The sequence below is a fragment of the Pelobates fuscus genome, chromosome 9 (assembly GCF_036172605.1).
Source record: "Pelobates fuscus isolate aPelFus1 chromosome 9, aPelFus1.pri, whole genome shotgun sequence".
Taxonomy (NCBI): domain Eukaryota; kingdom Metazoa; phylum Chordata; class Amphibia; order Anura; family Pelobatidae; genus Pelobates; species Pelobates fuscus.
The window spans coordinates 29,422,924-29,436,119 of record NC_086325.1 but is presented as its reverse complement, the minus strand read 5'-3'; the positions used below and the strand labels follow the sequence as shown (position 1 = coordinate 29,436,119).

The 13,196-nt window shown below is 45.1% G+C and overlaps 1 protein-coding gene across 1 annotated transcript; it reads left to right on the top strand.

Moving 5' to 3' along the window:
• The first annotated feature begins 385 nt into the window (after positions 1-385).
• PTGIR (prostaglandin I2 receptor) lies at positions 386-10,723 on the top strand. Its single transcript, XM_063431827.1, has 2 exons — positions 386-1,446; positions 9,971-10,723. Exons 1-2 carry the CDS (start codon positions 646-648, stop codon positions 10,208-10,210), a joined length of 1,041 nt encoding a protein of 346 aa, XP_063287897.1. The 5' UTR covers positions 386-645; the 3' UTR covers positions 10,211-10,723.
• The last annotated feature ends 2,473 nt before the right edge of the window (positions 10,724-13,196 follow it).

The window sequence follows — 13,196 nt, the reverse complement described above, 5'->3', positions numbered from 1 at the left end:
TAGTTTACAAACATCTGGAGTGCCAGGACTAGTCATCACTCATTTAAACTGTGTGACATTTCTCTCATGGTGACACAGTGCTCCAAACATACGACTGCTTTACCCATATTCTCACCCAAGTTATTTTTATTTTCTTCAAAAATGTTTTCTCTCCGTTTCCCCTTTTCCTAATAACGTGTTCTGTTTGCAACACCCTCCTCCCCTTCCACGCTTTCCCTTCTCAGCAAGTCTGAGTCAGGACAAGCCACAGAGTCAAGTGCACGAGAGCAGAGCGAGACCGGGTTATTAGAGACAGCGTGAAAGATAACCAACAGAGGAAACTGGAGGAAAGAAAGCGAGAACAGAGAAAGACAAAAATAAGAAAGAAAGAAAAAAAGAAAATTAAAAATGGGAAATAAGGAAGGAAACAAAACAAAATTAAAGCAGAAACGGTAGAAAAGAGGAAGAGATCCTGAGATACTGAAGAAGAAATTTTAAAAGTACATTAAGTGGGAGGAGAGTTTGAAGATAAAGTAGAGAGTGAGAGAGCGAGAGGGAGGGAGAAGCAGAGGGTGTGCACAGAAGAAGGGGTGACGAAGACAGCAGGACAGATGCTGCTACCATCTCTGGTCCTATGGTGACATCCTGTCACCTCTCTACCCCATCATGTCCCTTAACTGTGAGAATGCCACGCGTGTCCATGAGAATGGTAATCCAGCAACCAGTACCTTTATGTTTGCAGCTGGCGTGGTGGGCAACCTTCTGGCGCTTGGTGTCTTAGGAGTGCATCGGAGAGAACGACGAGCCCGTGCCTCCCCCTTTTGTATCCTGGTTACCGGACTGGCAGTGACCGACCTTCTGGGCACCTGTATCTTGAGTCCCGTGGTTTTTGTGTCTTACGCCCAACAAGCGTCTCTAATAGCTCTTGGGTCCAACGCGCTGTGCCACTTCTTCGCGTTCGCCATGACGTTCTTCAATCTGGCCTCCATGATGATCCTGTTTTTCATGGCACTTGAACGATGCTTAGCAATCAGCTTCCCATATGTGTACGCCCAGCATGGCGGAGGACAGAATCTAGCACGTGCTGCCCTGCCCTCCACCTATATACTGGTTACCCTACTATGTGCATTACCCTTGGTAGGAATTGGAGAACACAAGCAGTACTGTCCCGGAACATGGTGCTTTATCAGGATGGCAGTGCCCGGCGGCGGGAATAGGGGGGCCTTGGCATTTTCCCTGCTCTATGCCAGCTTAACGGGACTGCTAATCCTTGTCATACTGATTTTTAATATCTCTGTGACGGCTAGCCTATGCCGCATGAGGAAGGGCCAGAGGGCTCGGAGAGCGTCACTGCGAAGGGGGGGTGCTCGAGGTTGGCTTCTTGGAGCAGGAGAAGAGGAACTGGAGCATCTTATCCTACTGACTCTGATGACCGTCATCTTCATGGTGTGCTCCGTACCCATGACGGTTAGTGCTGGGGGCCCAGGGGTGGATTAGTAATTTCAGAGATACCACAGTGTCCGTCTAAGTGGAGGTTGGCATCCCATCCCTGGGAATATTAAAACTCCATAAGTGAGTGAAGGAAGGAATACTGTTTTTTGGGTGGAGAAAGTCCCTCTGAGTGTGCGAGAGGGAGGGGGATATATTAAGGCATTTGTTTGTGCTCAGTGAGTGTGTTTGTTTTTATGGAGATGCAGGAGTAAAGTACAAACTTTAGGGGAGCACTAAGAGGGGGCATTGTATCTGTTTGTATGGGAATTTATAGCAAAGTAAGCTGCCATTGTAAGTGCACAGGGGGGGGGGAGCCACACATTGGAAAAGTACAAGTATAGTGTAATGAAAAGAAAATTGTACAGCGCTGTGGAATATGTTGGTGCTTTATAAAGGTCAGAAATAATATTAATATACTATTTATTTAATGCCCTTTTTGTGCTCCCCTATGGCATTTAAAGAGCTGGGGGCATGTTCTCGGACTTAGTAAAGAATGTAATCATTCCGCAGATCAATGCCACTTATAGTTTAGATATGACGGCTGGCAGTAGTGTGCACTGAGTATTGAGAAGGGAAGCTAGATGTGGGGAGATGGGAAGGAATGGATCCTGGTATTGGAAAGGGAAAGCAGGTGTCTTGCCCTGTGCAGGCTGTATAACTGAAATAATGGATGGCAATGTGTGTTTATGTGATGGCAGTGAGGAAGGCTATAAGGGGTATATAGATGAAGGGCCCCTGGCTCTGTGCCCAGAGGTGGCATTCTATATGGTATGTGATAGAGAGCAGTGTGTTTAAGAGGAGGTCAGCTTGTACCATGTGGGAAATGTCAGCAATGTGTAAGGGAGCAAAGCTCTGCGATGGGATGGTTGATGTGGAGGAGATGTACATTTATGGATTAAGGAATGAAGACTGAAACTGTATGGAGGGGCAAGCTGGAGGCTGGCACTCTGAATGAAATCTGGCATTTTGTGAGTAGAGGCTGTGAGATTGGAGGCTGGCACTCTGTGAGTGGAGGCTGGCACTGTGAGTGAAGAGGCTGGCACTGTGGGTGTGGAGGCTGGCACTAAGAATGGAGGCTGGCACTGTGAGTGAAGGCTGGCACTGTGGGTGTGGAGGTTGGCACTGTGAGTGCATAGGCTGGCACTGAGAATGGAGGCTGGAACTGTGAGTGCAGAGGCTGACACTGTGGGTGTGGAGGCTACCACTGTCTTTGGAGGCTGGCACTGTGTGATAATGGAGGCTGGCACTGTGTGTGTGTAGGCTGGCACTGTGTGTGTGTAGGCTGGCACTGTGTGTGTGGAGACTGGCACTGTGTGAGAATGCAGACTGGCTCTGTGTGATAATGGAAGTTGGCACTATGGGTGTAAAGCTGGGCACTGTGTGTGTGGAGGCTAGCACTGTGTGATAATGGAGGCTGTCACTGTTTGTGTGAAGGCTGGCACTGTAAGTGGAGGCTGGCACTGTGTGATAATGGAAGATGGCACTATGGGTGTAAAGGCAGGCACTGTGTGAGTGGAGACTGGCCCTGTGTGTGTGGAGGCTGGCACTGTGCGAGAATGGAAGATGGCACTATGGGTGTAAAGGCAGGCACTGTGTGAGTGGAGACTGGCACTGTGTGAGTGAAGACTGGCAATGTGTGTGTGTGTGGAGACTGGCACTGTATGAGTGGAGGCTGACACTCTGTGTGAAGGCTGGCACTGGGTGAGTGGAGGGTGATAGTGTGTATGGAGGCTGACACTGTTTGTGTGAAGTCTGGCACTGTGTAAGTGGAGGCTGGCACTGTGTGAGAATGGAAGATGGCACTATGGGTGTAAAGGCGGGGAATTTGTGTGTTAGAAGGCTGGCACTGTGCGTGTGGAGGGTGGCACTCTGTGAGTGGAGGCTGGTACTGTGTGAGAATGGAAGATGGCACTGTATGAGTGGAGGCTGACACTGTGTGTGTGAAAGCTGGCACTGTGTGAGTAGAGGCTGATAGTGTGTGTGGAGGCTGGTACTGGGTGACTGGAGGCTTCCACTGTGTGTGTGGAGGATGGCATTGTGTGTGTGGAGGCTGGCACTCTGTGAGTGGAGGCTGGCACTGTGTGAGAATGGAAGCTGGCACTGTGTGTGTGGAGCCTGGCACTGTGTGTGGAGGCTGGAAGGTGCTCAGTGTGTAAGGAGATATAGAACTGAAGCTGTTCGGGTAGGTTTGAGAACTGGTCTAGCACTTTGTTAGGAGAGACTGGAAGACTGGTATAATGTAAGGACAAATTGGACGGTTGCCCTGTGTAAAAACTGACTGGAGGGATTGTGTGTGTATAAGGAGATACGGGAGGGCTAGCACTGTGTATAGGGAGATACTGGAGGGCTGGCACTGTGTATAGGGAGATCCTGGAGGGCTGGCACTGTGTATAAGGAGAGACTGGAGGGCTGGCAATTTGTATATGGAGATACTGGAGGGCTGGCACTGTGTATATGGAGATACTGGAGGACTGGCCCTGTGTATAAGAAGATACTGGAGGGCTGGCCCTGTGTATAAGAAGATACTGGAGGGCTAGCACTGTGTGTAAGGAGATCCTGGAGGGCTGGCACTGTGTATAGGGAGATACTGGAGGGCTGACACTGTGTATAAGGAGATACTGGAGGGCTAGCACTGTGTATAAGGAGAGACTGGAGGGCTGGCACTGTGTATAAGGAGAGACTGGAGGGCTGGCACTGTGTATAAGGAGATACTGGAGGGCTGACACTGTGTATGAGGAGATACTAGAGGGCTAGCACTGGGTATAAGGAGATACTGGAGGGCTGACACTGTGTATAAGGAGATACTGGAGGGCTAGCACTGTGTATAAGGAGAGACTGGAGGGCTGGCAGTGTGTATAAGGAGATACTAGAGGGCCAAAATAAACCCCAATGTTTCTAGACCAGAGATGGGTTTACCCTCTGGCCAACAATTCCATAATGTGTCAAAGTGAGATCTCCTTCCTGCACTGCAAGAGAGCCCAAAAGGTAGATCCCCAGTTGTTGTAGAAGTACAATTCCCATGATGCTTTGGCTTTAGCATGACATCAGTTACAGGCTGATACTCTGGGTTCTAAGACCATGTGAATTGGGGTTCTATGTCTGTATATGAAGCACAGAGCATCAGTGGGCGATGAGAGGTTATCACACAATGCATGTTTATGTGTGTTTGTGTAGGCAAGCACTATATGGAGGATTGCACAGGACTTACTCTGACATTTCGTTTATGGAGAAATGGTGACAATGAGTGCGGGTGTTTCAAGTGTAACAGAGAGTGAAGTCATCAGGGATTTGAGGAACGAGAGGAGTTATAGGGTGTTTGTATGTTTTATGCAGAGATTGGCAGAGTTTGGATATGAACCAAACCTAGCTTGTAAGAGGTGGTATGAGGAAACGTGAGAAAAACCGACAGCGTAATATGGACACTGGGCGGGTGTGGGTTCGAATGAAAGCACCTGTGTGTCATTCTGGCACCAAGTATGTATAAGGCAGAAACTGTGTGTGTGTATGAGGGAGAGGTTGGCATTCTGTGTTAAAGGTGGAAAGACCAACACTAAGGCTTGATCACATCTGGAACCAAATTATACATGATGGGCGAGAGTGTGGTAAAAAGCTGCAGGTACAGTATGTAAGAAAGGAGGGGTGTTATTGGAAGGTGGGTGTCAGTGTATGTATTCGATTGGGTCATTCATTCTGTATAAACTCCAGATGCTGATACTGTGTAAAAGCAAGTGAGGTAGGGATGGCTGGCTGGTTTGGTCTTGAGGAAGTAAGAAAATCAATCTTAAAACATTTGTTTTTAACTTTTTTAATGGTGGCCGACATAACAATTTGGCATTCAGCCCATGGGACGAGCATTTTAAGAACACTTTAGACATGGGCAACCTTTAGTGGGGCCATTACGTCTCTGTGTAAGCTTAGCGTGCATTCATCCCAGGCTGACATGCGACCTTTTAGGGGATGGCGCTTCTCACTGCGTCACGGCCCTGCCCACCTCCTTGGTCGGTTTTATTTATTGAGTTTGTTAATTAGTATTTTAGTGTCGTATTTCACTGAGCGTTTCATATCGTTTTTAGATTGCAGCAAAGAAGTAGGACTCGCAGGTCAATGACATAGAAATGTACTTTCGACATGCTAGCCATGCAGGGCTGCGATAAACAAGTCATGTAGTTGAGTAAGACAGTCGTTACTGTATATCACAGATATCACGAAGCGTTACATGACAACAAATAAAAAAAAGACGAAAAAAACAGAGCAATGTATGTTCAGATAACGTGGGTGGTATCGAGGTGTATTCTGTAGAACATTGTGTTAGTGTACAGTGAGCGGGGGTCATTTTAACTTATGATAGCGGTGTGGTTCTGTCGCATTAGAAATGTTGCCATTTAAAATTTGCTGTTGCAACAGTAAGGTGTTAAACGTATCTGGAAGGCGGGATAAATACTAAAATGAGAAATTGTACCTTAACGTTTGGAGATGTTCTTATATATAAGAAGCTGGTAATTATTTATCATTCAGGACAGCCTTATACGTATCCCAGACATCTTGGAATTCCTTGATGGCTGTTTCCACAATGACAGTAAAGCTATTCCTGGCATCTACTGCATTTTTTTGTAAAAGTCATGAACGAGGCTGGGATTATGTGTTCCAAATGACGGTTGGAGCTGTTGCGCTGTGTGTAAGGGCAAGGCCTGGACAGATTCATATGCTCTGTCTCTGCGCACACAAGAGATCTTCCCAGATCGAGATAGTTATTACCTCATAAAGCAGAATATATTGTAACATAACACCTCACAAATGTCCAACAAATCTTTGGACATCTCAATGCAGTACTTTGGCAGAATCTACTCTTACCAATAGAGTGTAATGAGCGGATCATATACCAATATTTTATTTTTTCGTTCCTTTCAACTCTGACTGACCAAAACGAGCCTCGTACTCCACAGCAGCTGACTGTTGACGGGACTCCCATAACTCTCAACATGACTCAGAGTCCCAGGATTCACAGTCCATGTAATCTCGAAGGCAGGTACCTCGTAAACCTAAGGCTTCCTTAAAATACTGACCCCTGCCAACCCTAACACTAAGGAACCACCATTCCTAATCACATTATTTAAATGGAGCTGTATTGCAATCTTACTGATACCAAGTCATTTTAGTTTTTACGATGACGTTTTAAATGCATTCACTGCCAAGGGTTCCCGGCTGTTGACCCAGCAATCCATTACCTTATATACAAATAGAAACTATGTAACGAGCGTGCCCTCCAGAAAGTGGAAGTATAATAAGTAAAATATTACCCGTTATGTGTTACTTTAGACTTTAACCCCTTAAGGACCAAACTTCTGGAACAAAAGGGAATTATGACATGTCACACATGTCATGTGTCCTTAAGGGGTTAAGAAGGTTCCTCTTATCTATTTAGGTACAAGATAAGTGGTAAAACAAAATTCATGTCTGGCTATTTTGGGCAATAGTTGCAATTTTGCAATTTGTTGTTAGACCGTTTACTCCCTAGTGACCATACCACTGGTGTCGTGTAGTTAAAATATAAGTCATGGATATAAATTCTAATATTATTATAAGAATTATTTATGAAACGCCAACAAATTCTGCTATCCTGGGCAGGCTGACAGACAAATATTTCTAACAAGATGAGTTAAACGCATATTAACAGAGGATGCTCTGACGAGCTTACATTCTAGTGGGAGTGGGGTAAAGTGGCACAAGAGGTAAGGGATTCTAAAATAAATGGTGCCCCTTCTGCGACATGATGTAGAGTACCTGGAACAGAAAGAAAAATAGATACATTTAAAAAGGGTTTGATATATATTTGGTCTCTTGTTAAATGTGCCTCTTTTCTATAAAATATATATATACACACACATAGTGTTTTAGTAGTGCTAGATGTGTGTTAAAAAAACAAACAAAAAACTAGTGTCTGTAACAATAATGATACGAGAATGCCTGTAAGATAGTGTGTATGAGTTCACTGATATAAGAATCGCAGGTTTATTTGTTAAAGTAAAAATTCCAGGTGAATTCAAAGTAAATATAATATTTAGGTCAAAGTAGTCGAACAGGGAAATTCTCTAAAGTCATCTATGCTTCAAGTTTAAGATCAGTAATCTTGTCTTAAAACTGAAGTTGACTTTGAATTCTCATTTTGGTAACTAACCCTGTTAGTGTAAGAAATCATTAATCGGAGAAAGGCTGCTCCTTCTGACAGCTCTTCAATGTAACATATGGTTATTTGAATAGCCGGTATTACTGGAAGAGGAGTCAATTTGGCTGGAAGTATTCACATCTCTCTAATAATGTTTCACATAAATGGAATGTTTATTTAAAACACTGATATTGCGGATTTTAGCACAGGGTTGTACATATATGTACGGCGTTCGGACGTGTGGTCTTTTAATGCTGGATTGCACTTCAAAAGTCGTCAAAGTTTTAATGTTGTGATAACATTGTAAAGAAAAAAAACATGTAAAAAACAAAAACGTGGCTCGAAGAGTCATATCATTCTAACACGATAACAGTGATGATAGTTATAACACAAAGCAATGAGAAAAAAATGAATTTCCTTCTTAACAAAATTGCCCTAATTAAAAATGTGTCAATCTTTAGTGATAGCAAACATGAGACTTGCGAAATAACAGGACGTTTTTAGAATTTTATTTTCAACGTTCGTGTGCTAGTTCTGGCATATAGCCAGCTCTTTTATAGGGAAACTATATTGCTACTATAAAGCTCGCCTAGTGTAGACACTTTGTTTCACGGTTTGATTACTAACTGTTTACTTAAATGAGAATTCAAAGGGAATTTCAAATTTAAGGTCTGAGCTGCAGTCTTAATTTTGGTGGCAAATTTAAATTAAGTTTTAGGCATAGTTTTTTGACTAAGGTGCCATTTTAGTTTTAGTCGTATTTTAGCGATCTGAATTGTTTTAGTTTTAGTCCAGTTCTAATCGACTCAATCTCCAGTAGATTTTAGTCGACATGATCTCAGTATAATATGGACTCAGGGAGTGAAGAATGAGATGCAAACTACCTATCCATAGATACAAGGAATACATAATAGAGAATTGTGTATTATAAGAAAATAATGCAATCAATTACTTTTGGCGATATAATATACCATGAAACCAAAGCGTCCCATATTGCAGTATTTATTCAATGGAGAATAATGCATGGATTACATCATCCACATATATGATGATGTCATATATAGATATATAATTATAATGATCTCCTGTGTGTAAAGATAAACTGCAGCATTTTATGTTGAACTGCGGAGATGAAAAGTCCCGAGAGGCGCTCATATTTTTATATAAACAGAGACAAAGTGCAGATTTGAGATATCTATGTGTGTGGGAGTGTACCATCCCTACTCATGGGAATACGCACAGTGGAATCACACCTATTATCGCTGTTTATCGTCATGTACACAGTATGGTGAGATACGCTCTGTTTACTTTCTATATCTCCATCCCCATCACGTGTTGGCTCATAAATGAGCTCTGGCAGAACATGATATCTGGAAATAAACCGCAAACAGTTTAGAATTAGTCCGAGCACCCTGCCTGCATAGCAACATTGTCAGTGTTATTCACTAACGTGAGAATTCCAAGGGAATTTCTCTTTAAGGCCAGAGTAGTCGAACTGAAAGCATGGCTGACTTTAAGAATTTTTCCAGTTCGGCTATTTTGTCTTTAAGGTTGAAACTCGCTTTGAATCCTCACTTTAGCAAATAACAATAGGGCAAGAAAATTAGAAGTGGCCACAACCACCCTTTATCTATGTTCTCTCTAGGAACATTTTTGTGAGCAATCCGGCACTAAACAAAGTTACAGTGATTTGAAGTGGTCATCGTGCCTGGAGCCTGCATGTTCAGTGTTGGCGCTTTGAAACGCTGCACATACAGAGTTTAACCCCTCTGTTGTTATTGCTGCAGCTCCATCTCAGGTAGCGTCACCGAGACATCACAATCCATCCCAGATCGGGAGTTCCAGGGGGCTAATGTTAATTCTGTGCATATTTGGCATCAGACGTCAGTGCACACACAGCCACCCTCCCTGATGTCCCCCTCTCCAGCGAGGAGGAGTGACTTTCGCAGGGTAGGATTGTGCTGATGGAGAACTTGGTCACAGTGCTGGAACAGATGTAAGTTTTAGCTTTATTTTTTTATTTGAAGGGGTAGCCCAGCACAGCATGGGTTACTTTAACCAAAAACATTGTTTTCTGAAAACACTGGTTTTGGTTAAAGCGACTCTTTAAGTAAGGAATCTTTATAACATAAAAACAAAATACTTCATGAACACTACAGGGCGGTTTCTTAACTGTTTAAGTACTAACTAATCTGCAGAATTAAGACACACACAAAAACACGTTGAAACTACTTTATTTTAATATGTAATAATATCACTTGTATCAACTATAGCTCTACTGAGGGGTTTCAAAAATATCCCACAAATATCGCTGACATGTCCCACTTTGTCTTGCAGCTTCGTGCTTTCCTTGGCGCAGTCTACAAGGACGAGAATGAATCTGAAGATTTGTTAGCATTCCGATTCAGTGCGTTTAACCCCATCCTGGACCCGTGGATCTTCATCATTTTTCGTGGATCTGTGTTTAGGAAGCTGCATTCTCTGATCTGCAGAACTTGGGGTCCCAACACCAAACCCCCCTCCATTATCAGCTCTCAGGAAGCCTCCTCCCCAACAAGGACCACTATAGTGCCTTGAGAGGCACCACAGTCACAGTTCATGAAAGGAGACAGACTGCAATGGGACCCGAAAAATATGGAGAGCGACGAGCGAGCAGCCATATTGTAAACAAGATACGACATTTGAAAAACTTCTTCTTGGACAGGAGAAGAGATAAACAGTATTTACTGGGAAAATACAGGTAGCATTGAAGTTGAAGAGAGTTTTTTTTTAATTTTTAAAAATTCTCTGTTGCTTTAAAAGAGACAGTTCGAATGCTTCAAGTGGTACCTGAAAATGTATTTCCATAACTAAGTTTAAAACAACAATGTGTATAGATTAATGTTATTAATCTAACTAGGCTGTGGCAAATTTAGCTAGAATTACTACTAGAAGAGCTGTCCTTGTTTTATTGAGGAGGCGGCCATTTTGCATCACAATTTAAAAACCTCATTAACATTTACTGATACATTATTGCAAGACTGCAGAGATCATGTGATGTCAGCAGCCAATCAGAGTCTGTGAACTGCAGAATACATTTCCGGCTTTTCATTGAGCAAAAAAAAAAAACTGTAAATTGTTCTACGGAGTCACTGATGATGCTCAGAGCACAAACTTCCCAAAGATAGCTGGAAATCGTTTGTATGAATTTTTGTTATAATTATAGAAACCTGTTGAACAGACTGAACAATGATTAACACAAGGTATAGGCTGTTTTTAAATTGCTATATGGTGGTACACCTGTTCCTTCAGGTGTCAGAGACTCTCTAAAACCTGGTTGTATTGCAAAGGACTTGTTACCACGTGACGTAACCCATGGCAAAGTGACGAGACTCGTGGAGATATTTATTGATCATTTCATTTTTGTTGCACTTAAATAAATTCAGACAAAGCATACAGAGATGCACTTAATATTGTATTTGAGTTTGTGATATAAATTATCGTGTCTTGCAAAGTTTCCAATTTTGTGATACGATTACTTGGAAATACCAAAGAACGTCCACTGCCAGGCACTCATTAATCAAAGACACTCAAACTCAGATTTCACTTGATTTAAAATCAAAAATTTAAAGTTCGGAATTTCTTCTGCAATGAGATCTCTCCAGACCAAGAGCTGGACGAAACCTTTAAGCAAATCCTGGCGCCTTTTTAATTTTACTGGGAGTCTGAGCCTATGCCGTTAACCTCGCCCAGAAGGGTTCATGGGGGGTGTAGTTTAGGACTTGGTAGCAGTTTTATTCATGAAAATGCATGAATGAAGGCACTGTGAAACAATTACAAGGTGCAGCTTGGTCTTCATGTGGTTTTTAAAACTTGTATCAAAATGTGACTTGGCTAAAACATGCCATTTTGAAGAAGAATAAAATCTGTTAGGCCAATTAGAATTGTCAAGATATTTCCCCATGATACTAAGTCAACGTGGTTGGGCGCATGAACTTTGCATAATAATGTATTGGGAGGTGAATCCAGAGAGATTGTCCCAAGTTTTCCCACTTTCATAAATCTCACTAGAAGCTTGTGTTACTTCCCATCTTTACATCACACATTCTCCCTGCATGTTGCTATGCTGTGGAGAGAAGGACATTTTCTGCTCTCCTATGTCAGTCAAACCATAGGCACAGAGTCTATGCCAGTGATGGCGAACCTATGGCACGCGTGCCACAGGTGGCACGCCATGCCCTCTCTGTGGGCACGCGGCAATAGGTTTGCCATCACTGCAGAGTAGGCGCCTGCCTGCCCGAAACGGCAGGCGCGTACTCTGCTTCCGTGTCGGCAGGACCGGAAGCAGGGGGGAGGGATCGAGGAAGCAGCTCTCCTGTCCTCCCTCGAGCTGTGTGGAGCGTTGCCGCGCGTTACCATGGCAACGCTCCACACAGCATCGCGCGGGAGGACAGGAGAGCTGCAGGACCTGTCCTGTCCTGCATAACACCACCGGACCACCAGGGATGGCTGTGTTCCCCCCCTCCCCTTCACCAAAGGTAACAAGAAGGGAAGGGGGGGATACTGATTTAATTACCTACCCCCCTTACCTACAGCACCCCCTACTCCCCTTACCAACAGACCCCTACCATAGCACCCCTACCCCAAGCACCCCTACTCCCACTACCCACAGCACCCCTACTTCCACTACCCACAGCACCCATACCCCCCCTTACCCACAGCATCCCTACCCCCAGCACCCCTCTCCCACTACCCACAGCACCCTTACCCCCAGCACCCCTACCCCAAGCACCCCTACTCCCACTACCCACAGCACCCCTACTTCCACTACCCACAGCACCCATACCCCCCCTTACCCACAGCATCCCTACCCCCAGCACCCCTACTCCCACTACCCACAGCACCCTTACCCCCAGCACCCCTACTCCCAGCACCCCTACTCCCACTACCCCTACTCCCACTACCCCTACTCCCACTACCCACAGCACCCCTACCCCAGCACCCCTACTCCCACTTCCCACAGCACCCATACCCCCCTTACCCAGAGCATCCCTACCCCCAGCACCCCTACTCCCACTACCCACAGCACCCCTACTCCCACTACCCACAGCACCCATACCCCCCTTACCCACAGCATCCCTACCCCCAGCACCCCTACTCCCACTACCCACAGCACCCCTACCTCCCTTACCCCCAGCACCCCTACTCCCCCTACACACAGCACCCCTACCCCCCTTACCCACAGCACCCCTACCCCCTTACCCACAGCACCACTACCCCCAGCACCCCTACTCCCACTACCCCCAGCACCCCTACTCCCCCTACACACAGCACCCCTACCCCCCTTACCCACAGCACCCATACCCCCTTACCCACAGCACCACTACCCCCAGCACCCCTACTCCCACTACCCACAGCACCCCTACCCCTAGCACCCCTACCCCACTTACCCACAGCACCCCTACCCCAGCACCCCTACCCCACTTACCCACAGCACCCCTACCCCACTTACCCACAGCACCCCTACCCCCAGCCCTACCCCAGCACCCCTACCCCCCCTACCCACAGCACCCCTACCCCCGCA